The 27,808-nt window shown below is 37.6% G+C and overlaps 3 protein-coding genes across 6 annotated transcripts; 1 reads left to right on the forward strand and 2 right to left on the reverse strand.

Moving 5' to 3' along the window:
- Positions 1–5: 5 nt before the first annotated feature.
- Positions 6–3,188, reverse strand: LOC143856379 (peroxidase superfamily protein). 2 transcript variants are annotated; one of them, XR_013238179.1, is made up of 5 exons: positions 2,914–3,188; positions 2,093–2,284; positions 1,189–1,354; positions 178–700; positions 6–77 (listed from the first exon to the last, which is right to left on the reverse strand). XR_013238179.1 is itself a non-coding variant. In XM_077366581.1 (4 exons), exons 1-4 carry the CDS (start codon positions 3,154–3,156, stop codon positions 297–299), a joined length of 1,005 nt encoding a protein of 334 aa, XP_077222696.1. In that variant the 5' UTR covers positions 3,157–3,188; the 3' UTR covers positions 167–296. The 2 variants fall into 2 exon arrangements, 1 of the variants encoding a protein (XP_077222696.1); XM_077366581.1 differs by lacking the exon at positions 6–77 and having other exon boundaries at positions 167–700.
- Positions 3,189–5,194: 2,006 nt separating this feature from the next.
- Positions 5,195–17,302, forward strand: LOC143856442 (uncharacterized). Of its 3 annotated transcripts, none has more exons than XM_077366657.1 (6): positions 5,195–5,354; positions 7,421–7,561; positions 11,158–11,353; positions 16,471–16,490; positions 16,983–17,054; positions 17,258–17,302. In XM_077366657.1, the coding sequence occupies exons 2-5, from the start codon at positions 7,446–7,448 to the stop codon at positions 17,011–17,013; spliced, it is 363 nt and encodes a 120-aa protein (XP_077222772.1). In that variant the 5' UTR covers positions 5,195–5,354; positions 7,421–7,445; the 3' UTR covers positions 17,014–17,054; positions 17,258–17,302. The 3 variants fall into 3 exon arrangements, with proteins under 3 accessions (XP_077222772.1, XP_077222771.1, XP_077222773.1); XM_077366658.1 differs by adding an exon at positions 6,426–6,482 and having other exon boundaries at positions 5,267–5,354; positions 16,983–17,302; XM_077366656.1 differs by having other exon boundaries at positions 16,983–17,302.
- Positions 17,303–18,657: 1,355 nt separating this feature from the next.
- On the reverse strand, positions 18,658–23,792 carry LOC143856330 (putative glycosyltransferase At5g25310). Its single transcript, XM_077366524.1, has 4 exons — positions 23,318–23,792; positions 22,687–22,847; positions 20,517–20,868; positions 18,658–19,533 (listed from the first exon to the last, which is right to left on the reverse strand). Exons 1-4 carry the CDS (start codon positions 23,522–23,524, stop codon positions 18,871–18,873), a joined length of 1,383 nt encoding a protein of 460 aa, XP_077222639.1. The 5' UTR covers positions 23,525–23,792; the 3' UTR covers positions 18,658–18,870.
- Between the last annotated feature and the right edge of the window lie 4,016 nt (positions 23,793–27,808).

Here is a 27,808-nt window from a genome sequence, read left to right on the forward strand (position 1 = left end):
CGTACTTGTCACAAACCATTAATTCTATTCCACAGCAAACCCCACATTCAAAACAATACTGCAAAGTCCGCGAAAACCTAAGAAAATTCACCACTCTTAGCATACAATACCACACCCCACTCTTAGCATACAATACCACCCCCACATTCAAAACAATACTGCAAAGTCCACGAAAACCTAAGAAAATTCACCACTCTTAGCATACAATACCACACCCAACAAAAATAAAAGCACACCACCACAAACAGAACCATATAAAGACTTAAATCAAACACAAACACGATCATATGTCTAGTCTAGTTCAAACTCCGGCAGTTTCGCCGGATCTCGCCACCAATTCCGGTCAGTGGCTTCAAGCTCCCCATCTTCACCATTGATGCCTTGAACTCCTCGAAAAATTTCAGTGGGTCTTCAACATAAGATTGTACAAGATCGCGGGTCCCACCAACTCCGACTACGAGTGCTTGGTCGGATGTGAGCAGTCCCTCGCCGGAGAGAAGATTGATGTAGTATTGGTTGTCGAATGTGGCTGGCGTTACCAAATCAAGCTCCGCTAATGTAGTGTTATTAACAATTGAGTCCGAACAAAGCTCTTGCAAAGATGTGAGGAAGTCCTTGTCGAGACCCGGAGTCTCTAAACCGGCACCGTTCAGGCGAGATTGGAACGTTGTACACCGAGCTTTTCCGATGGTGTGTGCGCCTGTAATGACAAAAATGGCCTTGATGATTTGGAGAAAGGACATGGATGCCCACTACTTTCATGCTTGTTTCTGAGAGTTTTTTCATGGTGTAGGCCCGTCTAGTCTAGTATTTTTCAAAAAGTACGGCTTGCAACATACGATGATCCAAACCGTCTATTTGATTGGCCACAACGTTAATAGGTTGTGCCCAAAAACATATTCCCTCAGGATGATCCTAGCCCTTCGATCTATAAGGAACTGCCTATTATGAAAAATGCTTCAGATCGAAAGGCTGGGATCATCCTATGGAAATGATTTTTTGGGCACAACAAATTTACGTTGTGGCCCATCAAGTGGACGATTTGGATCATCCTATCCTATGGTGTAAGAATATGGAAACATACCTGCTCACACCCTATAAAAATCTCATATTTGATATTTGCACCCCTTTCCATATTTCAAAATGTTCTTTTTCTGGGTTGGGTAGGGTTTGAGAAATTGTAGATACCTGAGAGGGTGACCATATCTTTCTGGGAGAGTCCTACGTTCTGAAATTTGCTGATTAGGGTTGCCACGTCAGAATTGGGAGCTGGAATGTTATTATTGGCTGCTGCCTTACTAGCCGTTAAGCTGTCCCTCCTTCCCATTGGGACTTCCCATGTGGGCCCACCTGACTGCCAATGAAAACCAAGCTGTACGTGTCAGCTTGCGAAATAATGAAGTCAGATGGCACTAGATCAAGCCATAGCAATTGTGTGGGCCCCAATTGGTACTGTGATCGGGACCGTTATTTGGTGGCCCACCATATTTGTAGTCCCAATCACCCTATGTGTGATTGCAAATAGAGAAGAGAGGGTACTAGTTGTTAGTCTTGTGAACTTGTTGTGCCCCCACTCCAAATGGAGAGAGAGAGAGAGAGAGTTGGGTGTATTTATCCTTCAAGAGGGGAATTTATAATATTAGATTGTGACATCTGATACTGATTGTGAGTACCAAACGCATTCTTGGACTCAAAATTACAGTCTAGGGCACTGCTTGTTTTAGACCCAGTTCGTTCCAATGGTGAGGGCCAAATTGGGGGCGCCCCAACCGATTATTAGCCCAAAATCGGTTGGGGCCCTCACCATCGGTTTTCATAATCTGAAACGAACAGGGCCTTAGATTATGACAACCGATTGTGGAGCCCCCAACCAATTAGCGGTTGAAAATTGCACTAAATTTGAGTCCAATAATCGGTTGGGGACTCCTCAATTGGTTGTCAATATCTAAAACAAACAGACCCTTAATTGTGAGTCTAATAATTAGGTCTGCGGCCCACAATCTTAGATGAACAGGGCCTAATGGCTAAACCATGTCAATTTACATGCGCACACACTCAAAATGAGCCCAAGTGACTAACTAGAATGCGTTACCAGTAGAACAGAGTCTCTAGCTACAGTAGCCAGGATATCAGCACATGAAACAGTCTCAGGACAAGCAAGTTCTAGCTCGCACTTGATCGCATCGATCACCTCAAACCCCCTCAGAGAATTCAAGTTAGGCGCTGCCGTCTTCTCTCCCACAAATTCAGCTGTGTCATCTAACAGCACAGACGCATCACATCCCTGAAAATTTCAAAATCCACATTATGAAAAATGCTTTAGATCGAAAGGGCGCCCTTGGAAAAACCCATCTACAAGGAGCTCCCCCATCGGTCAATCTCAACAAAGTGAATTCATTATTCCTTTAAATTTGTATTTATCAGTCGACCAACCCTTATACTTTTTATATACCCTTATAAATTCACTTTATTGAGATGAGCCAATGGGGTGCCCTTGTATCTGGTTTTTGCAAGGGCGCCCTTCAGTTTATCATCCCTCCTAAAATATATAAATAGTGAGAATGCCAACAACAATGGTAATAAATAGCGACATAATATTTTGACCCCTTAGAAAAAATCAAGTGTTTATAGCGATGGAATGGAACAATAGCTACAATTTTTTTTTACTCATAGGCTCCATTTCCTTCAACGTAAAAAGACGGCAAAACAAATTTCTCGCGCATTTTTTTTATTGAAAATGGGCGTAAAAGTTGTTTTACGCCCATTTTTAAGTTAAAAAATGGGCATAAAATTTATTTTATGCCCATTTTAAGTGAAAAAATTTGCATAAAATTTGTTTTACGTCGAAAGAAACATAGGCATAGTAATGGGTCTAAACCATGAATCAAATTATTTATTTGAAATAAAGTTCACATTGACAAAGCAGTCGTGGAAATGGAGGCGGAGAAGGGATGCGGCCATGCGCGGATCATCGGCTACGGCCCTCTCTACGCCGGAGAATATGATCGCCTCGGCTTCGGGGCAGCTCTTTTGATACGTATTGACCCCTGAAGAACCACCCCCTAAGCATGCTTGGGTTGAGTGATTTGGCATGCTAGCCATTAAAATGAGTAGAGTGAGGAGAAGGAAAGCAAATGAGGGGCACGTGATGAACATCTTGAAGTTTTTTCTACTGTGTAGTTTTTTATTTGGATGTTGGGTGGTGAGGAATATGTGTTATATATAGAGATAGAATTGAGAAATGGTCAAGTCTTGAGAAATGGTCAGTGTATGATGATGTACGGTAACATGGTGTTTGTGCTCTCTGTAAAAGCTACATACTGCAACCAAACCCATGTGATTCTTCGTGATTTTCTCACCTAAACTTCTAATGCCTGGAAGTTTTAGCTTGGGTTTCTTTTTGAGTGAGAGAGAGAGAGATAACAAATGGGGTGTTGCCATCCCATTACAAGTGTTGTACAGCAGTCCTTTGGTCTAGAGAATAAGAAAAAGTTAATTTTTTTTGCACACATGGCATGGTTTCTCTTGTCAGTCTTACTCTCAAGTCTTACTCTCAGTTACCACATCATTTCCCTCTGTTTGGTTGCAAAAAGTAGGGAAGACGGCTGAGCATTCTCTAGGAATATGAAATACCAAATGTTGTTTGGTTGTCAAATTTTAGCTCAAATCCCATTGAACTACTAGACATGGAAGAGACATCGTTATTAGCTTTTTGCTTAGGTGGCGCCTCTTTCTCTCTCTCTTATACTATTTATTTTGTTAATGACACCCCTCCATTCTCCCACATGCTTTGACATCTAACCAAATACACTATAAAATTCCCCAAAATTCCCTCTAATCTTCTCTAGACAAGTCTACACATATCCCACCCTCTCTCTGCCATTGTATTTGGAGAGAGAGGCTGATTGGATGTAGGAAAACTTTTTCTGGAGTTTTTTTTAATAGATCATAAGATTTAGAGTTTGGGTAACTCATTTTCTATGGAGTTTTTTTTTTTTTCCAAAATCGAAAAATTTTCCTTGTTGTTCAAGAAAACTGCAAACCTACTAGGCCATAGAATTTTATTTTACATGGAATATTTTCCATGGAAAACATTATTTTCCATGATTTTCTTTTGCCTTGTACCCAAACACCACTTTAGGTTTGCATGTCCTCATGGACTATGTCGACGGGACGGGCGATGTAAACAATGATGAGTATTTAAAAATGGGGATTTGCCAGAAAGGCATTTCGCGGACGGCTGTTGCTTCCGAGAGCAGCCACCTTATATGATTAAAATGAATAAGACAAAATCTGCTGATAACTGAACCGGTGTGTCTCTCACATGAAACAGCCAGCCGAGAAATGCCTTTCTATGATGGTCCCTAGCAAATCCCTTAAAAAAGAGGAACATTAAAACTAAGGGCGACCTTGCAAAAATCAGCCGCAAGGGCGTCTGCATTGATTCATTAATCCGGCCTAAAACCGCAATAATTTCTCGGGCACAGTTGCTGAAGCCATTTTGCGGAACAACAGTTGCATGAGAGTTCAACAACGTACTGTGGGGGTTTTAATAATTAATAGTATTGGTGGCCGCCTTTTTTATGAAGAATTATAGAGTATTAATTATCACTTAGATCTTGTCCACCCCTTTAACCCTAACGATGTGGCATTTCCTTCGTCCAACTCTTTGCCGCTGTCTTATCCACATTTCTGGTGCACTAGGTTTCATACCTATTTATCTGGAAAGATAAAAAAACCAGGCAACCTCCTACCACGAGTGTCTGGTAGGAGTTTGGTGCTGATCTTTTGCCTACATCTAGTATTGCTTAGTCTATGGCTACTGAGACCACCAGAATGGATTCCACTAATTCAAGTCAACTCAACTAAGCCTTTGTCCCAAACTAATTAGGGTTGGCTAATGAATTCGTTAGAAAATTTTCATGAAGAATGTGAAAGAATCTTAAGATACTGAAAAATATTTCATATGTACACACAATATATACTTACATATAGTGTATACTTTGAACGGCATTATTGTTCACTTGTATGCACATTAAATAACTTTTCCTTAGTAGGTAATTTCCTATATATTATATCACTAGATTTTTCCATAAGCAATTTTTTATTTTTGGGTTGGTAAAGTTGGGATGGAACATCCAACCTTAAGGTTGAGAGACAAAGCTTTGCATGAAGTACTAGAAAAGCTGAGTTCGTGCAATTATAAAAATGGTAGCGCCAATATCAATAGCCTAAATTTGTATATGAGTGCTTTGTAAAATGGGCGAGAGCTGCAAAAGAAAGTCAGAGGCCTGAAACAAAAAGGGGCGGTTTGTGAAGAAAGGGAGTGCCGATATCAAATCGCATCAAGAGAGGTGAAATCAAATCTCTCTCTCTCTCTCTCTCTCTCTCTCTCTCTCTCTCATGTTGATTGGGGTAGGGTTTTTGCGATTTTCGTAGTGGATTTTAGTTTCGAGTTTTAATTTTTTTAATTTAGTTTAGGGTTTATGGTATTGAGTATAGTATTTTTGTTAGGGTTTTATTGATTGTGATAGACGAACAAGAACGATTATAGTAAAGATTCTATGAAGTTATCTTTGAAATTGGACATTCCAAACCCTAACTCAACTTCTCATGTCACTTGCCCCTCCACCTATTATGTGTTTATGGCTTATGTGTTTTAGGGTTATGGGTGTTAAATTTTTTAATGATGTGTCTTGTAAGTTTTAGAGTTATGGATTGGTGATGTGTAACCATGGTTTAAAATTTCGGTTTCGGTAACCGTTTCTGACCCCACCGAGATTTCGGCGAAATCCGAAATTTGGGTCAGAAATTTGGTAATTTGGTTCGAAATTCCGGACCGAAATTCTGAAATTCCGGACCGAAATTCTGAAATTTCGGCCGAAATTTTGTAACACTTTTTAAAAATAAATAAATAATGGCATTTAAACGAAATTTCAGTCCGAAATTTGGTAAATGGCGAAAAATGAAATTTCGGAAAATTTCGGTATTGGTCTCGAAATTTAAAACCATGTGTGTAATACCTTTCTTCTTGTATTTAAATGGTTGTATTACAATGGAAATGTGAAGAATTCGGTAACAAAAAACAAAGAAACTTTGTTTTAGGAGAGTCATGGTTCCTCTCGAATTGAACCTCTAGGAGGTCACGTTGCCTCGAATCAACCCTTTACTTATCTTCTATGGTAATATTGAAACCTTTTAGATGCAATGTGCTGAGTAATCCTCTTGTAATTTTGAGTCCTTATGTAGTAGTTTTCATTGAAACAAATTAACCATTTCTCTCTGATTGTTGTTGTTCATGTTTGTCTTTGTATATTCATGTATGTTGTTGAAGGAAAATTGATATAGGGGAGTTGAATTTTTGTTTTCTAAATCTTTTTGTGACAATGCTATACTGATTTTAGTGTCCGTTTGTCAAATGGCAGTTACTTGCGTTGAATAATTGAAGATATAGGTGGAATTCAGGAGGGATAAATGAAAAGGTCTCATTATGATGTTTGAAATGTATAGGACTGAATAATTTAGAACGTAATTCAATCTGTGGAGGAGGAAAACTACCAAATTGGGTTGATATGATTTATTCGCACCTGCTCTGTTCTTAAGAAGTTGATTTCTGTTGTGTGGATACTTATTTTAATTTATGCGGTTGTGCTCGTCTCCATCTTTTGGGGATGTGGTGCAGTTTACCCTCATTGTCACTATCCTTAGTACTGCATCAAGTTTAATGAAAATTAGGGAGGGCCTCTATTATATGAAATGACCTTAATTGGTGTCCCATGAATCTATTGATAATCATGGGTTGAATGATGTAAGATGTATCAACTAATCCTAGTAGTAGCCTGATTAAGTAGGAAAAATCCTTTAATAAAAACCAAGGGAGAAATCCTCTCGGAGAATTTAGTAATTAGTAGTAAAGTTGCCGTGGCCCCGTGGAGAAGTGGGCACAATTCTTGCCTCCCGAACCGTTGAACTACTATAATAGCCTGGCGATGCAAAATTTGAAAAACGCATTGGTGTAGTCATTGGAATTGCCAATTCATTTGGTTAAATGATAGTGTTAAACGAAATTAAAAGTAAAATAACACAACAATTTCTTTTTAAATGAAAAATAGGATTTCATCCAAATTACGTAAAACAACATCCTTTGAACATACATGATGCCACCCAAATAACAGATTTTACAATCCAGATTGTTTTTAAAAATTTCAGCGAAAGCAAAATCAGTGCATCCAAACAGCCCCTTTAAATCTTTGGAAAGAGTAACACCTGCGATGAATTACTTGTATAGTTGTATATTTCCTCCCAATAAGTCTTCTAATCACAGACCAATTTTGGAAAGAGTAACACTTGCAATGAATTACTTGTATATTTCCTTCCAATAAGTCTTCTAATCACAGACCATTTTTTTTTTATCCCATAGATAAAACACTCGGGGAAACGGAGTTATGGCAATGCATGGTGATTCAAGTTCTACTGAAAAGAAATCAAGTGATGCTGGTGATGATATACCAACCTTTAGTGTTGACAATTTGCAGAGTAACATGAAAGTGATCTACTACAGGTATGTTTCATAAACCTGTTATAACTTGAAGCTAATTTGTACTAGAGTTTTATGGTGACCTTAAGAACTTGTAAGTTTCATAACAAAGGATCTTTGAATTTTGAAATGCATGATAATCTGATCAAAGTTAAAACTGTGATTTATCTCAAAATGGGATTGCAAGGGCCAAGCATGGACATTGTACGTGGAATGGAACCATGCAACATGTAACAGTTATCCATACTATTTCAATGTTGTAACTCATGATAACTATGCACCATACGATCCTAGCTTACAACACAAAATGCTTAGAAGATCTCTATTAATTGTATTAGTACTATACCACAACTGCTATTATTACTAAAAAGATTGAAGGGATTTTTGTAGAGGGATTTAGTGTGAAGAAGTGACAGATTAAGAGAAGAAAAAGAAGCATAGACAACATGAGGGATAAAGTATGTTTTTATCAATTTTGAAATTTGTGTTTATAGTGACTTATATACACACATCACAAATAACCAAAATACCCTCATGTATACTCGTATTCACTAACACTCCTTGTCAAGCTTAGTGTTTTCTTGGAGCATGCTAAGCTTGTTAATAAAGTGTGGTGCACTCCAGAGTGCAGACTCCAGTCAAGCCTTTGGTGATCACGTCTGTCTGATCTCCATTAGATATGTGTATAGTTATATTTCTATAGATGACCATATTAGAAAGCATTATTTACAATCATCTGAGATAATGACTGTCTAAAAATGACCATATTAGAAAGCATTATTTACAATCATCTGAGATAATGACTGTCTAAAAATGACCATATTAGAAAGCATTATTTACAATCATCTGAGATAATGACTGTCTAAAATGATTGGTTAAGTGATGCAAGACGGTTACAGAAAGATCGTTATACAGGCAACTTTGATACCAAATTGATGTAGGATGAATCTATGGAAGGGACGTTAGGGGTGAAAAGGATGGGTGAAATTAGGATTTTGGATCCTAAAACGTATGATTAGATTAGAAAAATATTTCTGCTTGGTTTAGAGTAGGTTTAGAAGGGTGCATAAGTATGCCGGGAATGTGTAGATGTATGCTAGGAAGTTTCAGACTTATACCGGGTAGGTGCAGGCAAGGGTATTTGATGAAACTAAGGGGCGTAGGGATCAAAGAATCATATGTAGAGATCAAGCATTGAAAATACAGATGATTAAAGCTAGAAATTAAAGAAAAAACTCAGAGAAAAGAATTAAGGAGTGAGAGAGAAAGAGATAGTGTACCCTTGAGGGTTTTCTCGTGGGCTATGGTTCAACCAAGCTTGGCAGCAAAAATCTTCTCTCTCTATTGTGTATTGTCAAAAGCGGCCAAAGGCCTTACATTTATATTTACTTCAAGACTCAATCCACTAATTCTAATAGAACCCAAATTCCAACTGAAAACAAATTAGAATTCTTGACTTTTCTAGAACTCCAGACATGGATATCTCGTACCACCAATAGGCTGCTAGACTTGTTTTAAGTTGCAAAGTGGGCCCTTTTGGTTACGTAAACTTAAGTGATTAATTACAAATGACTCAATTGCCCTTATTACTTGAGATTTTCATAATACACTTGTGGACCCCTTTTTAAACACATACAACTCCATGGTACCCTTAATATAGCTTGAAGGACTTAAAAAATGCCTAAATGGCATTTAAAATTAAAATATGGGGCCTACGATGGTCCCCATCACTAAGGCTATAATCATTTGAACCATGGTACTTTTAACAACAAAACTAAAGGTCTCTTCGTAGTCTAGTCCCCTTTTGTTGATTATAGCCTTTACTGCCATGTACCTATCAATAGTGTCATCTTGCTTTTGCTTGAGCTTAAACACACTTACAACCTGCTGTGTTCTTTGTAATTCTAGTTACAATTTCCCATGTATCACTTGTATAGTGCACTTATTATATTTGCCCCAACTTCTATTCATCCATCATGTTTTATGGCTTCTACAAATAAGGAGGGTTTCCTAATGCTTGTACTTGGATTGCAAGGGCCTGCTTATGTCGAAGCTGACGAACATAGTCGATGGGGACCATCCTAAGGTCCAAATTTTAATTTTTAGGGGTCTTTCAAGTCTCTTGAGCTATAGGAGGGTACCAGTCTTTTCCCACCAAAATTAATTAACTTCACCCCAATAACTTTTGTTGGTATTAGTATTTTATTTTTATTTTTTTAATTTTTACGAATCGATGCGACATAGGGCTGAATCTCAGTCGATCATGGCAGCAAGGCCACTCTGCCACTTACAATACCCTGTCGCGTATTTAATTTCAGTTTTGGTCCCTATGGAAACCGATTTTTTTTTCAAATTTCAGTCATTTCGGCCGAAATTTTTACAATTTCGGTCAAAATGACCAAATTTCAGCCAAAATCCAAACCGTAAAACGAAATTTTGGATGTAGGCCGAAATTTAAAACCATGGGCACAAGCAACACAATTGTCGAATTCAAGTTGTCTAACCATCATTTTTTTCGCATACAGGTTATTATTTAAGAGCATATAAACATACACATTGGAGAAGATCAATTTCTAATCCCCTTGTTGGAGAAACTTATTATAAACATATCTTGATAGGTAGACTTCGGAATTCAGTAAAAAGAACCCTTACGGCCCCTGTTAGATTATGATTGAAATGTTACTGTTTCCTTATTTCCACTTCCAAATTGTCTTCTTAATAAGCCATGCTCAATTAACACTCATACGTATAAATTTATTTGTTTTAGTAATTACAAAAATGGCTCTATTTTAGTTCTATCCGTGTTATGGTGTTGCAGGAAAATGATGGAAGTAGTGCCAGAGGACACCTGTAGACAAGTCATGTTCCACATTCATGTCCTGTATTTCGTGTAAAGTCACTGACACATATGGAAAATATGCAAATGATATAATTTTATGATGAAACTTTAGGAAACACTAGAATAAGTACAAATACACACTTAGAGACAATTACATAAGCAACAAAAAAAGAGAGAGGTACAAATACACACTTAGAGACATTCACATAAGCAAAATAGCCACCCATAATGATTTAACAACATCGTAACACCTAGTGACATACGTTGTCACGCATATTCAGTCGTTTTGTGTGAGTTGGTTAGAAATTTAAAACCACGAGGATAGTCTGACTGGAGAGATTTCTGGGGTATGGCCCATCGATAATGGGGTCTAGAGAATGGAATGATTTTTGTTATAGAATAAGTTGCTCCTGCCAGTACTTTTGCCCACTAATGTATTTCAAGCAATTGATATATTTACGCTTGCCATATAATAGCTCCCTCTCTGAATGGAGGAAAGTGTAGTTTTGCCTATCTTAGGGTGGAAGTCACTTCTAATGCTGTGGGCACATAGGTTGTCATACCCCTGTATCCTCTTCAAGTGGCCACCTATTATGGCCTTGTCATTCAGTCTTATTGAAGTACGCATTTAATTTCAGTTTCTTCAAAAATATATGTTCTTTTGTTTTAAGTTGAACTTAGTATTAGCTCCATTTTTAATTTTCTTCAAGTTATCTGGCTACTTGTGGTTGTATTCAGAAAATATATTACGCTTATGATGTACTTGATTCATTCATGCCAGCCGTACATTTTTATCTATCATCGGTGGAGTGGTTGCGGGAATTTGGGGACTGACAGGCTTGACGGGCTTTGTCTTTTATTTCCTTGTCATGGCCATTACATCTTTGGGACTTGCATTAAAGACAAAGTTCTCCGTACATGCGTACTTCGACTCTTGGAACCGGATTGTACTAGATGGCTTTTTGAGCGGGCTTATGGTATATTGATTTCCCTATTATTTTAGATATTCGTGGGTGTCTTCTAGGAATGATTTACACACATTGACTGAGACTGCCATATATCTTTTCCCAGTTTAGTAGTTCTTACTAAAATGGCATTCAAGAATCAATATTCCTCTACAGCTCTATGCTGTAAATTGTGTGTGTGTGTGTGTGTGTTCTTTCATGCGTGATGATTATACTAGGATACTCTTGGAGCAAGTTTTGTTCAATTTTTTATATATGTGAAAGTAGTGACATACTACTTATTTTATTTTGCTTATCGTATACCTAAAATATGTGGAATCTTAAGTCGTTTTTCTCTGTACCACCAGTATGCGCAAATGTTGGCATGCTGAAGAAATCTTATGCTGTTTTTGTCTATTCAATCAACATTCATGATCTGGAACTTTGAAGCATGAAATTGTTACTATCGGAACTTCTAACACTATCCTAAGCTTGGCAATGGGCTTAACATCTTAGATCCATTTAATCCATGAATCACGTCAAACTTCAGTCCGTAGCTTGATATGGTTCTATTTCGGTGTGGTGTTCGTAGGGGTGGCCAACCGGTTCGGTTCTCGGTTCTCGGTTCATTTTTTTTCGGTTCTCGGTTCTCGGTTCCATGAACCGTAAGAACCGAACCGAACTGTACTACACAGTAGGACCGAACCGAACATAATCGGTTCGGTCCGGTTCGGTTCTTCGGTTCTAATTGGTAATTATTAATTATTAATTATAATTTATAAAAACTTTTAATTAAAGTTATAATATAAGTTACTTTCTTATTATAAGAATAGTATTAACTATTACTTATTAATATTATAAGTAATTTATATTATTAAGTATATATATATATATATATATATATATATATATATATATATTCAAAGTTCGGTTCTTCGGTTCCGGAACCGAACCGAGAACATTAGAGCCGGAACCGAACCGAAATTTTTCGGTTCTTCATCAGTGGAACCGAACCGGACCAAAAATATTTTTTTACAGTTCGGTTCCGGTTCGGTTCTTCGGTTCCGGTTCGGTTCTGGTTCGGTTCTGGTTCGGTTCTGGCCACCCCTAGGTGTCCGTATGCTCAGAATAATTATGAACTTTGAATGTTTGCTGTAGTTAGATTATTAATTTTGTATGCGCCAATTTTATCTGGGTGAAACATACAATAGGAAAAAGAAAATCAGAAGTGTCCACAGACAACAAGAAAATAAATCCTTTCCCAGATTGGAAGGGTGTCAACAACCTAGTCAACAAGTTTGTCAGCTTATGAATAGGCTTCATGATGAATGTGATAGAAGAGGGCCATATGCTTAGCTCTATAGAAACCTGATGCATGAACAGATATGACAGTCATGAAAAAGTTGCTTCTTTTTTATTTTCTTAAGGGAGTTCGGGTTTTAATTCAGTTTCTATGTTTAAGTCCTAGAGTCCAATTAGGAACGTATTGGCTTCTAAAAAGTGTTAATATTTTTGGGTCTGTTGCCTTTTTAGTAGTTTGTTCTATTCACCCGCATTAGAGTTAGGAAAGTTCTTTTTGGTTTCTATGTTAAGGACTGTTACTTTTAGCATGTTTGATTCAATTTGAATTGTTACTAATTTGTTTTAGAAATTATTAAGTTTGTTTAGGAGTCTATTTCAATGTTTGAATTCGAGTCTTTAGGTGAGTCTTTGGGATTTATGACGAATAAAAAAAAAAAGATTGTTGACCTAATTAAAATTCGTGGAGGATTTTCTCCCTCAAGAAGTTGCATGAACAGCAGCACCACCCATTTCGTTATTTCGATTCCCCTCTTGCTCTCTTCTTTTGGATTTTCTCGTTTATTTTGTTTTGCTGCTTCACATTGGTAAGTAGATCTGACATTTGCGATGGCAATCTGACGTCTGCCAGTGCCAAGGAAAAACCAGACACAACAAGGTGAGATGTTGGAGATGCAAAGACTGATTAAGCCACTATCACGGTGGTGTAGGCTTTGCAGCGTAGAGATCGAGTGAGAGCTCATATGGATGTACCAAAAGGCGACTGTTGGAGATGCAAAGATTGATTGAGCCACTATCACATAGGTGTAGGTTATGTGGGGTAGGTAGAGATCGATTGATAGCCCATATGGATGTACCAAAAGGAGACTGCTAACCTGGGGATATACCGGAAGTTAGTTCTGAAGATGAAGTAAATATGGAAGATTAAGAACATGATTTTTTGGAGAAGATATGGAAAATCAATTCTATGAAACTTTGCCACTTTTTAGGGGCCGTTTGGATACGCAGATTTTAGAAAACAGGTTTTTAGTTTGAAATCAGTGTAAAAGAGGGTTCATGATCAGGCTGCTGTGTGCTGTCCTGGCAGCGTTTCTTGGATTTTAAGCAAGAAAATCAGGTTTTAAAAATCTCTCCTGCAACCTGGGGTTTCTAAAACCACGAAAATGGGAGGATCTTCTACTCTCTTGCTGATGGAAAGAAGGGAGAGAATTCAAAATGAGTCAAAAACGATGGCTGGTCCGCTTCTTCTCTTGTCTCTAACCCTCTTTTACACTGTTTTCAAACTAAAAACCTGGTTTCTAAAATCCGCATATCCAAACGGCCCCTTAATGTTTATGATGATTTTTATGAAAAGGAAGAAGCCTTTTATGAGGATTCTTTACCTATTTATGATTATGTTGTTGATGACATTGGAGACGAAAAATATCCCTTTAAAGAAAAGATATGCCGATTTATGATGATTATGTTGACGATGAAGTTGAGGAGGAAAGTATAAGACCGCACCGATCTATGACGTTTATGGCGACATCAGTGGATAATATTATGATGAAGATCAATTTGTATGTATGTGCGTGCGCTTACGCATCCACATGTTCTAGATGTGTCATGTGGCTTGCTAGAATGCCAATTGCATAGCCTTCATTAGACAACTGGGAACAGACGTGGGCCATTTTTGTAGGGTGAGTGCGTGGTTCAGAGAGGCACTTTTATAGTTTAAAATCTCAGATAGAACACACTGGTCACACTCCCAGGCTCCCAGTCACACCTCTCGTAAGAAATTAGTGTCTACCTACAAAGTTGGTTCTTGAATGGCGGAAGGACACACATTGTATTGCTTTTGGGGCGTAAATATGATGTCCGAGGACTTCTGGTACAAATCCTATGCCATTGCCTGAAAAGGAATGCTCACATCAGTACTTTGAACTAGTATCGTGGTTAGTTCCTTCACACTGCGGAGAATGTTTAGTGTGTGTGTGTGTGTGTGTGTGAGAGAGAGAGAGAGAGAGAGAGAGAGAGAGAGAGAGAGAGAGAGAGAGAGAGAGAGAGAGAGAGAGAGTTACCCTGCCCCGCATCATGTAGTGGCTGGTGGCCGTGGGAAATACGAGGGCAGATTTATAAGCCATATTGTGGGTATTTTCAGATGCCTTGCAGATGTGTCATGTGACATGCTAGAAAGCCAATTGCATAGCCTTATCAGACATGTGGGAGCAGATAAGGGCCATTTTGTAACGTGAGAGTGTGGTTAAAAAAAATACTTGCATAATTCAGAATCTCAGATAGAACATTCTGGTCACACCCCTAGACATACCTCTCCTAAGAAATTAGTGTCCCCTTATATACTTTATTCTTGAATGGGAAAAGGACTACAGATCGTCTTGCTTTTGGGAGGTAAATATGATATCTGTGGAATCCATTGCCATGGTCTGGAAAGGAATGCTTACATTATTACTATAACTAGGATCGTACCATTCAAAAAAAGAAAGAAGCTTTAACTAGGATCGTGGCGAGTTCCATTAGAAAATGCGGATATTATTGTCATCCCAAACAACTAATCCTGAAAAAAGAGGCAAAGTTGTTGAATCAAGTCTGTAATTATTATGGTTTCCCAGTTAGAATGAAGAGAAAGGCTGTAGATGAAGGGAAAATTGGAACAGATTATTAGCCATCAATCCTCGAGGTTGACTGAATGAGAGTGCTGGAAGTGTGATTGTGGACATGGTACCAAATTTCGGCCAAAACATTCCACAAATCATAAATTTTGGCTGTTTCGCCGAATTTTGATGTTTTCTCGGTTTTATTCATGAAAACCGATCCTGCAATAAAAAATCCGTACAGTGACACTGTTTGTGCTCGCTATCTAAGTCCCAAGAATACAGAATCTGTTACAGATTTTTTTTTTAAGATAGAATCTGTTACAGATTAGGTAGCTGATCATTTTTATTTGCGAGTTCGACTGTACAATGTATTCTTTTGAGGCTTTGCTTGAAAGCATGTATACTCTATGCTTTTTAGTGCCCAGAATCCATTTTACATTTATTGTTTATTTTCACAAGTATATCCAAGGATTTATATTTATATATTTTTTTTATCCAATATCGTCTTTTTTTGTCTATCTCTTGTACCCGCATAACTTTATTTAAAAGTGTTTGCATTTTCTCAGTCACATACCCATAATTTAATCCCTTGTTTACTAAGTTAATGAATAAAAAAGTGGGCTGGCCAAAGGAGAAGAAAGCATGAGAAGGATACCCAAAATGCTCAAACCCTATAATGTCGAAAACATAGGTGAACAATCTTCCTCCCCCCCCCCCCCCCCCAACCCCCATTCTAACACTATTCGTTAAGTTATAGGCAAAGGGGTTAATTTATCCTCAAGCAGTGAACCATTATCACAGAAACCGTTTTTTTTTTTTCCCGGGGGGGGGGACATATTATAGGATATTATAGGCCATAAATATCATGCAACACGAGGAGACCTATCTTCCGCCGGCACTGAGGTTGAGCAGGGTTAGGAACAACGGATCTCTTTATGATAAACGGATCCATTTTGCAAGTTCATTATTACGAGTAGTTCCTGTATGAGATCATGTTGTCTGTGATTTTAGTTAGGCTTTATTCGCATCCTTTTATATGCATATTGTATGTTCATAATAACATGTGTTTTGCATTTGATTTGGATCTTATAATTGATGTCCAAACTGCTTTATAATGAAGTTATGCCAAACATGTTTTAATTTATTATTATTGCTATTATTTGCTTGTTATCCAATTCAGTAACGCATTCTTTTTTAAAGTATTTGCAGTGTTAAGTTTGCATAATATTGTACTGACGTTATCTTTATGTATTGCAGTCATTCGTGCTATCCTGGACGTATCCTTTACTTTCTTCTTAGCCATGAAATATATCATAACAAAGCATTATATTACAATTACAACATAGTTAAATGATAACTTGGACAGCCACCAATTCATGAATTGCCTATTACTTTCATCTCATTCGCAGATTAGGGTGGGTTGGCATTCTTGGCCAACCACAATATTCTCTTGCAGAAATGTCACTAATTGCGGATTTCCGCCCCAATTCATGAATGGGATTTGAGCAAAACCCTGTTTTTTCATCTCATTCACGACTTTGGCTGCTGTGGACCAGGCAATCCATGAATTGCATGTGTTCCTTTTTGTTATATCCTGTCTTTGGAAAATAAATATATTCTCTAAAATGGTAATCATGGATATGGTTTGGACTTCTTATTATAAATAGGAGTAACTTGGTTGTTGCTTCGGATCAAGAAGCAGTTCTAATAAACCAACCTATATGCTTTAAGTGGCTTGTTTTGCAATTGGTTTCTTTGATATAACCCAGATTTGCTTATGATATTGTGCATATATTCTGAGGAGGAGGAGCTGGGTGAAACAAGAAACTATAAAAGACCAGGTAGGATCGGTTTTCGCTCATTAAAGCATTCTGTAATGTACCATGTATTGCTGAAATTGGAAGGCATTGCTATTGTTTTTTACAGCAGAAATTCGTGACCCAAAAGACGAGAAGGATACTTTTTGCTATTAGCTTTTACTAGGTTTATTTTTATTTTATGATTTTTTTGTTGGATTAGTAGTTGGAGCTTTGTTGAATTTTAGGTTTGGGTGTTGCTGCAATGCCAAGAGAGAGGTCTGCTTGCTTTACACCTCTTCCACATTATCTTTTTATCCCTATAGCTTGTCTCTGCTTGAATTTAATGAATTTTGTTGGGTTATTAGAATAATCACTTCTCAAACAGGGCTATGGCCTGCCCATTTTTTCCCCTTATCCTTTTCAGAAACCCCTTTGATTGTTGGGATGAAGGAAAATATCATAGTTTAATGGAGGGATTGTATCGGCCAATGAGAAAAATGTAAACTAAAGAGGAGTGCCAATATCAAAAGGGGTTTGGATATCATTTCCCAATAAATTTCAGGAAGTGAGATTTAATGATTTATCCCTCCTTGTCTTGAAGCTTTTGATTGGTTGCTGATGGGGGATAAAAATAAAATAAAGGACAAGATTCTATTAAGGCTACAACATTTCGAAGCAATATTAGGCGCGGCAATATCAAAACAAAGCATGGAGAACATCAGCTCCCAAAAGTAATATTAGGCGTGGCAATATCAAAATGCCAAAAGACCTAACATAAATAAACAAGAGTTTAATTGTTGATAATTGAGGTTGTGTCTGTTATTTGTGTTAGTAGGGTAACTACTGTGTTCTATGCAGTTCTAATTTTCTGAATATTAACTTGGGGATCAATTCACACCCCAATGACTTGATGATTTCCAATTTATTTCTGAATTTTTTCTTCCTGGCTTTGACTAGCCTGATGACTACCAATAAAAGAAGTCAAAGAAAAAGAGAGGTGTGCAAAGATCAATGTTTTCTACAGTATAATTAGGGAAATGATATCAGTACAAACATGTTTTAATAACGGAAAAGTGTTCCTACTCGACTGAGTAGATAAGCTTATCTACTCAGTCGGGTTAAAAACAGTGGGGGCCCACACTGTTTGGGTGATCCAAACCATTCATTTGAAAGGCCCTTACCTACGTAGGGTGCCCACAAAAAATCAGATCCATAGGATCATCATAACCGATTCAAATGTGGAGGGAAATATGAGGAAAAATGGATAGACACAATTTGTCCACAAAACTACCCATTTTCCCTCCATTGTTGGATGGGTTAGGATGATCCTATGGGGCTGATTTTTTTTGAACACCCTATCTAGGTAAGGACATTTCAAATGAATGGTTTGGATCACCCAAAAAATGTGGGCCCCCATTGTTTTTAGCCGACCGAGTAGATAAGCTTATCTACTCGACCAAGTACGCTCACTTTTCTCTTTTAATAAATGCACAAACCCAGCTTCTCTTTCTTTTTTAATTAGCTTCCGAAAGCTTTTTTGGGAACTGTAATAACCTTGGGCAGCTCTTTAAATATTAAAGATAAGATGAGTTAGTGAAAATATCTAAACATGCTTGTGCTGATATCATTTCCCTATAATTATCCTTCATCTCTATCCTTCTGAGAGATTTGGATCATGAAGTACATTTAAACATTTTGGTAATCTTTTCCTTTCCTTATTTACAAAACAATTCCAACCTGAACAGAAATTACACAATAAATAAGAAAAAGGAAGCTCTCAAGAGCAAAGATAATTATCTTATCTTGACACCAAAATCCCTACTAAAACTTTCTTTCCATATTCTTTTGTTGGTAACTATCAGAGCCTTATATTCAGCCTTCTAAGCCATATAGAGTGCAAGATCATATGAAAAACATCAAACCTCTTTGAAGGCTGATTTAGCAAAAAATGTTTCTTCACAGCCCTCACACCATCCTTCAACTTCTCATATTCTTCTTCAGAAACCTTCCTCAGAACCCTCTTCAATGCCGGAATATCCGACACCGCGACTTGTATCGAAAACTTTTCCCACCGGAAAACGTCGCTAAATGGCAACACGTAATGATCGGAAATGATCACCGGTACACATTCCGCGTAAATGGCCTCTACTATTCTGGGGCTCGCAACCTCGAAACCACTCGGGCAAAGGCAAAATTTGGATTTGAGCATGAATGAGTAGTAATCAAGCCCTTTGGGGAGGTATTCGTAGACTCGAAGATCGTTGTCTTGGCCTTTCCAGTGTCGAAGGAGTAAGGGACGTATAGGACCATGGACCCCACCAGCAAAGAAGGCGAGGTAGGGTCTTAGTTTAGTTTCCGGTGGGGTTGCAAGGAGCTCCGGCGACATTTCGCCAGTTCGTAGGTTGATCTCCGGCAGGCTAATGTCCTTACGAGGGTCGAACCCTTCAGAGGTATTGGCATTGCAAAGGGCTCGAATGGATGAGTTGTAGAGAAGAGGATTGGCCCGCGAGGCTTGGGGACCCTGCCATGAACACACATTGTACGTAAATTTGACCGTTAGGGATTCCCATTTAGATTCAAATGAAGGGATTTTTCCTATAAATCTCTAATGAATATGATATGGTAACCGAGTTGGGCACCAAGAGTGGAACCGAACAAATAGCCTCTTCACATGTTAGCAATCTGGTTCCTGTTTTTATGGTTTTTTTCCTTAAAAGGACAAAACTACCCCTGGCATGTGGGGATTTGTTCGGTTCCACTCTCGGTGTCTCAGTAGCAGCACTCATCTCTAATCTACAAAATATTTTCCAATTAATCATTGAAAATCATGATACAGTCAAAAAGTTATAAGTTTTATGAAAAAAAAATCATAAAGTCCCTAAATATCACATCAAACTTAGAAAAATGCCCTTCAATCACTTCTAAAATCATGTTTTCTTTTGCCTTAAGCCATATTCGTTTTGGATTTTGACACCAGATTATTGGACTCAATTATATTTTTGAATCCAATAATCAGTTTCGGACTCAAAATCAATTCTCAAAATCCAAAATTGATTGTTGTACTCAAATTAAACCTAAATTTGACTCCAGTAATCAGTTTTGGACTCACAATCGGTTCACAAAATCCAAAACAAACAGGGCCTTAGCGTTTCTCATATTAGAAAAAATTGAATCTCATATGGGTACAGAATAAAAAAAAAATTGAGTAAAGAAATCATGATATTAGGGTTACTCGAAAGGCGTTTTCACTCAGAAAACGGGTTTAATATCTCATATATATACTTTAAACTTAAGCAACCCTTTGCGACTTCTTGAAGAGTTTTGTTTTAAATAAATTTAAAACCTATTGGTTCAATCATGATTCTTGATGACTAATTAGTATATATTTTACAACGGGCCCAATGTTATTAAGTTAACAACATTATGATTAGGGTTTCAAACTTCGCCTACGAATAATAAAATGACTTGTCTTAGATTAAGTAGACATATAACAAAAATCCTCACCCAATCATGGCACGAAAGCATGAAGTGATCGGCGCCTTGGGTTCGATTCCAGAAGGGGTACTTAGACGAAATAACATCGACATAGTCGGAAATGAAGCTGCGGAGAGGGGAGAGATCATAAGAGAAAGGTTGGTAGAGGAATGTGACCATCATAGTGATACTAAATGGCATGAAGTAGACGTGAGCTTGGTGTGGATCATCGGTCCGAAACCTGCTCTTCCCAAACTCTATCTCTTGTATGAACCTCCCCTCCGTCGTGTATATGTTCTTGCACGGCCCATCATGGACGAGCGGTGGCTCGCCTTCCTTGTACACGTACACCTTCAACCTCTTCTCCATCTCCAAGTAACTCCTAATATTTCAAAAGGTAGTTTGGTCATTCTCGATTGAGAGAGTGGAAAATAACATGGGTTGCGTTTAGAAATCATAGGTTTTGGGTGGGTTTCAGGTATATGTTATGATTTTCTAAAAATAATATGCCAAATTATTTTCAAGCATATCGATATAATTGTTTTCACTGAGATAATAAGGTTTCTGATGTGAAAAAATAGTTTCATTCTTAAATTTACGCACTTGAATACTTAAACTTAGAGATTTTTTATGGGAAGATTTACAATCTTTAAAATTAATTACTATAGTAACCTAATCATTAAAAATTCGACCGAACCGGACCCGACCTGAGAAATTTGAATCATTTCAAACCACTTCTCCATCTCCAAGTAGCTCCTAGGATTTCAAAGGATAGTTTGGTCATTTCAAATAGAGATTGAGAAATGAACATGGTAAGGGGAATTTTGTCATTTCACCTTGGAATGTGGAACATAATTGAATCATTTGGATCACTTTGAAAGCTTGAATTGCAAGTGATGAAAGAGGCTTTAATCGGAGGAATCAGACAATGATCTCACGCACTATTGGTGAAATTATTGCTACCATTGCGAGTGTTTCAGTGTAGGTGAATCCCATCAATGGCTGATAATTGACCATATATCCAATGAAAGGAAGAGGGCTCACTTGCTTTGATTATTTATGAGGGGCAGGATTTAAGTGGGGCCCACTCTTTGATCACCTTTTGGGTCTTAATAAGTCAAAAATAACATTCAACCATAGTTAAATAGTTTGGATTCGGGAACATATCGGAGGCAAATGTTCTAAAAAATGGGAAAAGTTAGGGAAGAATTGGGAAATTTTTTCAAAAAATAATGTACCTTTTCTATTTACAAATTTCAATGCATTATATCTTGGATTTGAGTAGATTTGTGGGTCCTATTTTTGGATATCACTGGATTGAAAACTCCTCAAATTGAAGGGATTAGGATAATCCGTCGGACCTCATTTGAATGGTTTAGATCATCCATTCATATGGAATTCATGTTTCATTCTAAATAAGACACAATAAAAGACATGAAATGATGGTTAAGTCTGTGTGAGATTAAGATGTGAGTTCAATTTTATTTTTTTTATTTTTTTGAATTTTTTGCGATATTTAAGATAATATAGGAGAAGATGATGAATTATTGTGAAATTTGCATTTTTGAATTACTCAGGATTTATAACAATGGATTAAAAGTTTGGGATTTTTTCAAGAATTTTCGAATTATAAGGGAAATTCTGTTAATATGATTAAACCGCGAGGCTATTTCACCTCCGTCGTCGCGACTAAGTGCGTCGGCCAAGCCGTCACTTTTCAGCGAATGGCAGAAATTAATCTCACTAAAAAAGCATGTTTTTAATCTCGTCACTTAAAAAAAGTAAAAGGCTTAGGCCATGTTTGGCAGCCATGGCAATTTATTCCATAAAATATTAGTTTATCCAGCAGTGAGAGGTGAGACAGGGGCAATGAGGGTTGGAGAGGGAGAAAATAGAGAGGATATGAGTGAGGAGAGGGTGAGAATTAGGAAAAGAAAAACTCTACTCAATTCTCTCCCTATGCCACACTTTTTGCCAAACATGGCCTTAACACTTTCTTAGTCTTTAGCCCCACTTTTTAGTCCACAGCATGCGAACGTAAAGTGCGGACTACGCACCCTGCTTGACTTAGATGTTTCCTTTGCAGTAAAATCTGAGATTTTTTTTTAGCAAAGGAAGCATTGATAAATAATAAATTTTCCCAATGCAGAAAGAAGGAAAGAAACTAAGAACATAATATTTATGGATTCTCATTTCTCACTGATGAAAAGCTGCGGCATTTCGATAGATTTCGCTGCTCGGGAAATCTTGGCCGTCGATTGAGGACACGTTTCCTCTCGAAGCCGCTTCCCGAATCGCAGCTCGTGCTCTCGCCAATCCCACCTCCACCTCCTCAACTCTCCTCACTCTCCCAATCTTTCCCTGCATTTTCATAAAATTTCGATCATAAAATCCTTAAGATATCGATATTTGCACCCCTTTTGTTTTTATAGACACACCCCACTCTATACTTCTTCCATTGGTTGTTAAAGCCAATGTAAGGAGTAATGGAGTATAAGGGGTAGAGAGTGTGTAAGATATCAATTTTCAAGATTAAAATTCTTACTATATGTTGACTTTTCTTTATTGCTCATCAACCTTAATGGTTTATATATAAAGAACAATAATATAGGGAAATTTATAAGCACAACCATATTTTGATATCTGCACAAGCCCAACTATCTTTTCTTCTTTCATAGTCTCTCTTAAGAGCTTTTTGGGAAATGTAATAACCTTTTGACGGCTCTTTAAATACTAAAAGACAAGATGGTTTGTGAAAATATCAAAATATGGTTATGTTGATAGTTTGATACCATTTCTCATAATATATACTAGAAAAAGAAATTCCTTACGTTGTTTATAGGCTTTTTGAAGGTGGAATTTTCAGGAAGAACCGCGCGAACTTCGCTTAAGCTCCCAATCTGGGTCTGAAATTTGAATCTCATTTTAGACAATGAAGATACTGGAGTTAGACGATCTGGAAATAAAAGAATCGCGAAGAAAGAAAGAAGAAGGAGAGTGTAAAGGATCGGAATCGAGGAAACGTTGAGAGTTTCCATTTCTTTGAATGAGAATGAAGTTTTCTTTCTTTGTTGGGCTCTTTGTAATGGATAGAAATTTTGGAAATTCGTTTCTTGTAGTGAGAGAATCGTTGGATATTCGTTGCTTGGAGGGATTTATGAGTTATGATGGATAGAATATTTGTTGACGTTGGTGAGAGGGGAGGAATTTAGAGGGAATGGAAGATAAAAGGAGGGAGAGATTCTTGGGAAAATGGTGGGAAAAGGAAGAAGACTAAAAGGAGTATTTATGGTGTTGGAGATGATCGAGCAAGGCATTTTTCTTTTTCTCTTTCTTCTTCCTTTTGGTTTTTCTTGGAGAGAGATAGGTGGGTGAGTTTTTTTTTAAATATCTTTAGAGAAGTGTCATCATATGTTGGTAAATTTACAGATATAGCCATGGTTAGATGATAATCATGCTATACTATTTTCCCTGAGAATTGAAACCCAGCATTTTTGAGAAAGTACAGTTGACCCACTTCACCGGATGATCTACACTGTTCATCTGTTGGGCTATAATGTAAATACGATGTAACCCATAGATCATCTCCATAGGATGATCCTAATCCTCCATTCTGTAGAAAACTCTATGTATAGAAGTTGGAGGGCTAGGATCATCTTATGGAGATGATCGATGGGGTACATCCTATTTGCATTATAGCCCAACAAATTTTATATAGAAGTTGGAGGGGTAGGATCATCCTATGGAGATGATGTATGGGGTACATCCTATTTACATTATAGCCTAACAAATGAACGGTTTAGATCATCCTGTGAGGTGGGGCCATTCTACTTTCTGAAAAATGCTGGACTCCTACCTTTATATAGTTATTAACAGAATGGAGGGTTAGGATAATCCCAAGGAGATGATCTATGGGGTACATCCTATTTACGATGCGGCCCGATAAATGAACAGTTTAGATCATCTTGTGAAGTGGGCCAGTTGTACTTTTTGATAAATACTGGACTTCACGGGCACAAGCCATATACAAACTCCATTTCCCTCATCACAATGTATTTACTAGGGATGGACATGGTTTGGGTCCAACCCGAAGAACCGAACCGGCCTCTTTGGTTTCAGTTTTAAAAATAGGTGGTTCGGTTCTAGGTCCAAAATTTTGGAACCATCGGTTTTCGGAAGTATATATATAACATTTAGTGGCAAATATTTTCGCATCTACCGGCAGCCTTGGTCGCTGTTAAAAAAATCAAGTTTTGTGGGCCTTTAGATCAATGGCCTCAACTCCAGTGCAGTGAAAATGTAAGAAACTTGCATCAAAATTTTGGATATTCAATTTAAGAGGAATCCTATTTCAAGGACACCCTTGCAGAAGCACAGGTCCAAGGCTGCCCCATTGGATCCACATCATCCAACCACATTTATATCTCCTTTAAATTTACATTTTTTCAGGGTAATTATAATTGCAATTGGATGACGTGCATCCGACGGCCCTCCCTGCTCGGTTTTTGCAAGGGCGTCCTTCATTTTAGCATCCCTCTTATTTTTAAGATACGACTTACTTGTTTTGAAGAAACCAAGGGTAGTTTAGTTTATTTGGATAACTAGAGGGCTTTATATGTGATGTTTTACTTATATTTTTCAGGTAACATGCCGTTTAAGAATCAAAGATAGAAAGGGTAGAGACGTATAGTTAAGTTTGCAAGTATGGAATTGTTTCATCTTTCAGATTTCTACTTCTTACCCACACGGAGATAGTTCACTCTAGGCGTTTATTTTATTGGATGAAATGATTAATATGCACCAATTTTTTGGGAATGATAAGTGAAACTAGTCCTTGTTTTGATAATGGCACTCCGTTTGTTAGAATTTCTTTCTTGTTTTTTCTTAAGGCCAGTAAGCTGGGGTTGGGCAGACCCCTACCAGTTTCACAATAAAGAATTAGAATCATTCATAGGAAAGTTAGAATTTCTCGCTTTCCCATTGTTTAATTACACATGAAAAAAAAAATGTAATTTTTACCACGGTTTAAGTTTTATTTATAGAGAGAGAAAGAGGAGAGAGATAGACACATGGGGAGTCGATTTATCACTCCCCAAAGGTTATTTAACTTCGATAATTTCTCTAACATTATTAACTTTATGTTGAAAGGGCCTCTCAGGAGTCAGGATACGCTTCAATTTTTTCTCATCAAAACATTTATTGAATCGGAAATTGATATCCACACTCTCTTTTTCCGATAATGGCAGTCCACTCTTTACATTACACTTCTCTAATAAACTTTTAAAGACTTGCAAATTCCAATTTGTATTCAATAGCCACTCTGTACTCATAACAACCGATTGTGAGACCCAAACCAATTATTAGACACAAAATTAGTTTAATTTTCAGTCCAACAGTCGTTTTGGATCTCACAATCAAATGTCACAACAAAATTGTCCGATTATTGTGATTTTGGGGCCACTGAAGATCCAAGTTAGGGATATGGATGGACGGTCCAGACCGATCAAAGTTCTAGAATTAGCATATCGACCACTAGGGTTCCTAATTACTTAAGAAGATTTTTAGACTGCATGGATCAATCAAAGCTCTAGAATTAGCACATGGATCACTGGGGTACTTAATTACTCGACAATCAAACGTTATAAACTACACTAGAAGTGTCTTATGAACATGTTTTTGTGGGCGATTGGATTTCCAAGTAAGGCATATTGAATAGACGTGTTGTCTTAAAAATTGAGAGATTGAACCTAGCTCAATGGTAAGGGCCTTCCTCCTTGAGGTCGGTGGTTCAATCCCAGCTTATCTACCAAAAAATAAATACTTGAATGAACTAGAGAAGGTTTCAAAATATAATGATTACTAATTGCACTAGTAGTAAATTTGAATTGAAATGACGTGAAAAAAAAAATAGAGAAGGAAGTGACTTATAACCTACTATGACGAATCAACGGTGTAGATGGGTCGTACAGTGCATGCCTCCAGGATATAACTACTCTACTCAAGGGGCCGGTGTGCACTCACGCAGCCTATCTGACCGGTTGTCTTGGTCAGAATGGAAAACTAGAGAGTATATGCATTATTCAATATCGGTTTGTATTTTGCATGCGCATGTTTAAGAAAAATGAGAGGTTGCGACTTTAAGGAAAAGTTACGTTAAACACACACTTTAAATGTTTCCAAAAGGGCAGTTAATGTTAAAGCCTCCATAGTTTTCTTTCTAAGAATCTGAGGCCTTAGGAGCTCTTAAATAAACAATCTCTCTCCCGTCCCATTTTCCAAAAATCGTGAAAGAGGATTTTCTCCCTTAAGAAGTTGCACGAACAGCAGCAGCACCCATTTGATGATCCTAACCCTCTCTATAGAAGTTGGAGGGTTAGGATCATCCTATGGAGATGGTCAATGGGATACATCTTATTTACATTATAGCCCAACAAATTTCTACAGAATGGGGGGGTTAGGATCATCCTATGGAGATGATCTATGAGGTACATCCTATTTACATTATAGCCCAATAAATGAACGGCTTAGATCATCTTGTGAGGTGGGGCATGTGAGGTGGGGCCACTGTACTTTCTGAAAAATGCTGGACTCCCACCTCTATATGTTTATTAACACTATGGAGGGTTAGGATCATCCTAAGGAGATGATCTATGTGGTACATCCTATTTATGATGTGGCCCAACAAATGAACGATTTAGATCATCTTGTGAAGTGGGTCCACTGTACTTTTTGAAAAATACTGGACTTCACGGTCACACTCCATATAAAAACTCCCGTTCCCTAATCACAGTGTATTTACCATTCTTTAGATGTGGCTCCAAGACTAACTTCATGGGCGGATATTTTATCTACCGGAAAAAGTCGAAAAACCTTTACGAACACCACATTTAGCAGCAGATTTATGACCCTCGGAAATCTATCAGTATAACATTTAGCGGCGAATATTTTCGCATTTACCGGCAGTCTTGGTCGCTGTTAAAAAAAAAAAAATCAAGTTTCTTGCAATGTGGGCCTTTAGATCAATGGCCTCAACCCCAGCGTAGTGAAAATCTAAGAAACTTGAATTTTAGATGTTTATTTTAAGAGGAATACTAATTTCAAGAACGCCCTTGCAGAAGCACAGGCCCAAGGCCGCCCCATTGGATCCACATCATCAAAACACATTTATATCTCCTTTAATTTTGCATTTTTTAGTGTAATTATAATTGCAATTGGATGACATGCATCCAATGGCCCTCCCTGTCTCAGTTTTTTTCAAGGGCGCGCTTCAGTTTAGCATTCCTCTTATTTTCAAGCTACGAGTTAATTGTTTTGAAGAAATC

Source organism: Tasmannia lanceolata, unplaced genomic scaffold (genome assembly GCF_043159265.1).
Source record: "Tasmannia lanceolata isolate RefF3 unplaced genomic scaffold, GAP_Taslan_0.1 ptg000023l, whole genome shotgun sequence".
NCBI lineage: Eukaryota > Viridiplantae > Streptophyta > Magnoliopsida > Canellales > Winteraceae > Tasmannia > Tasmannia lanceolata.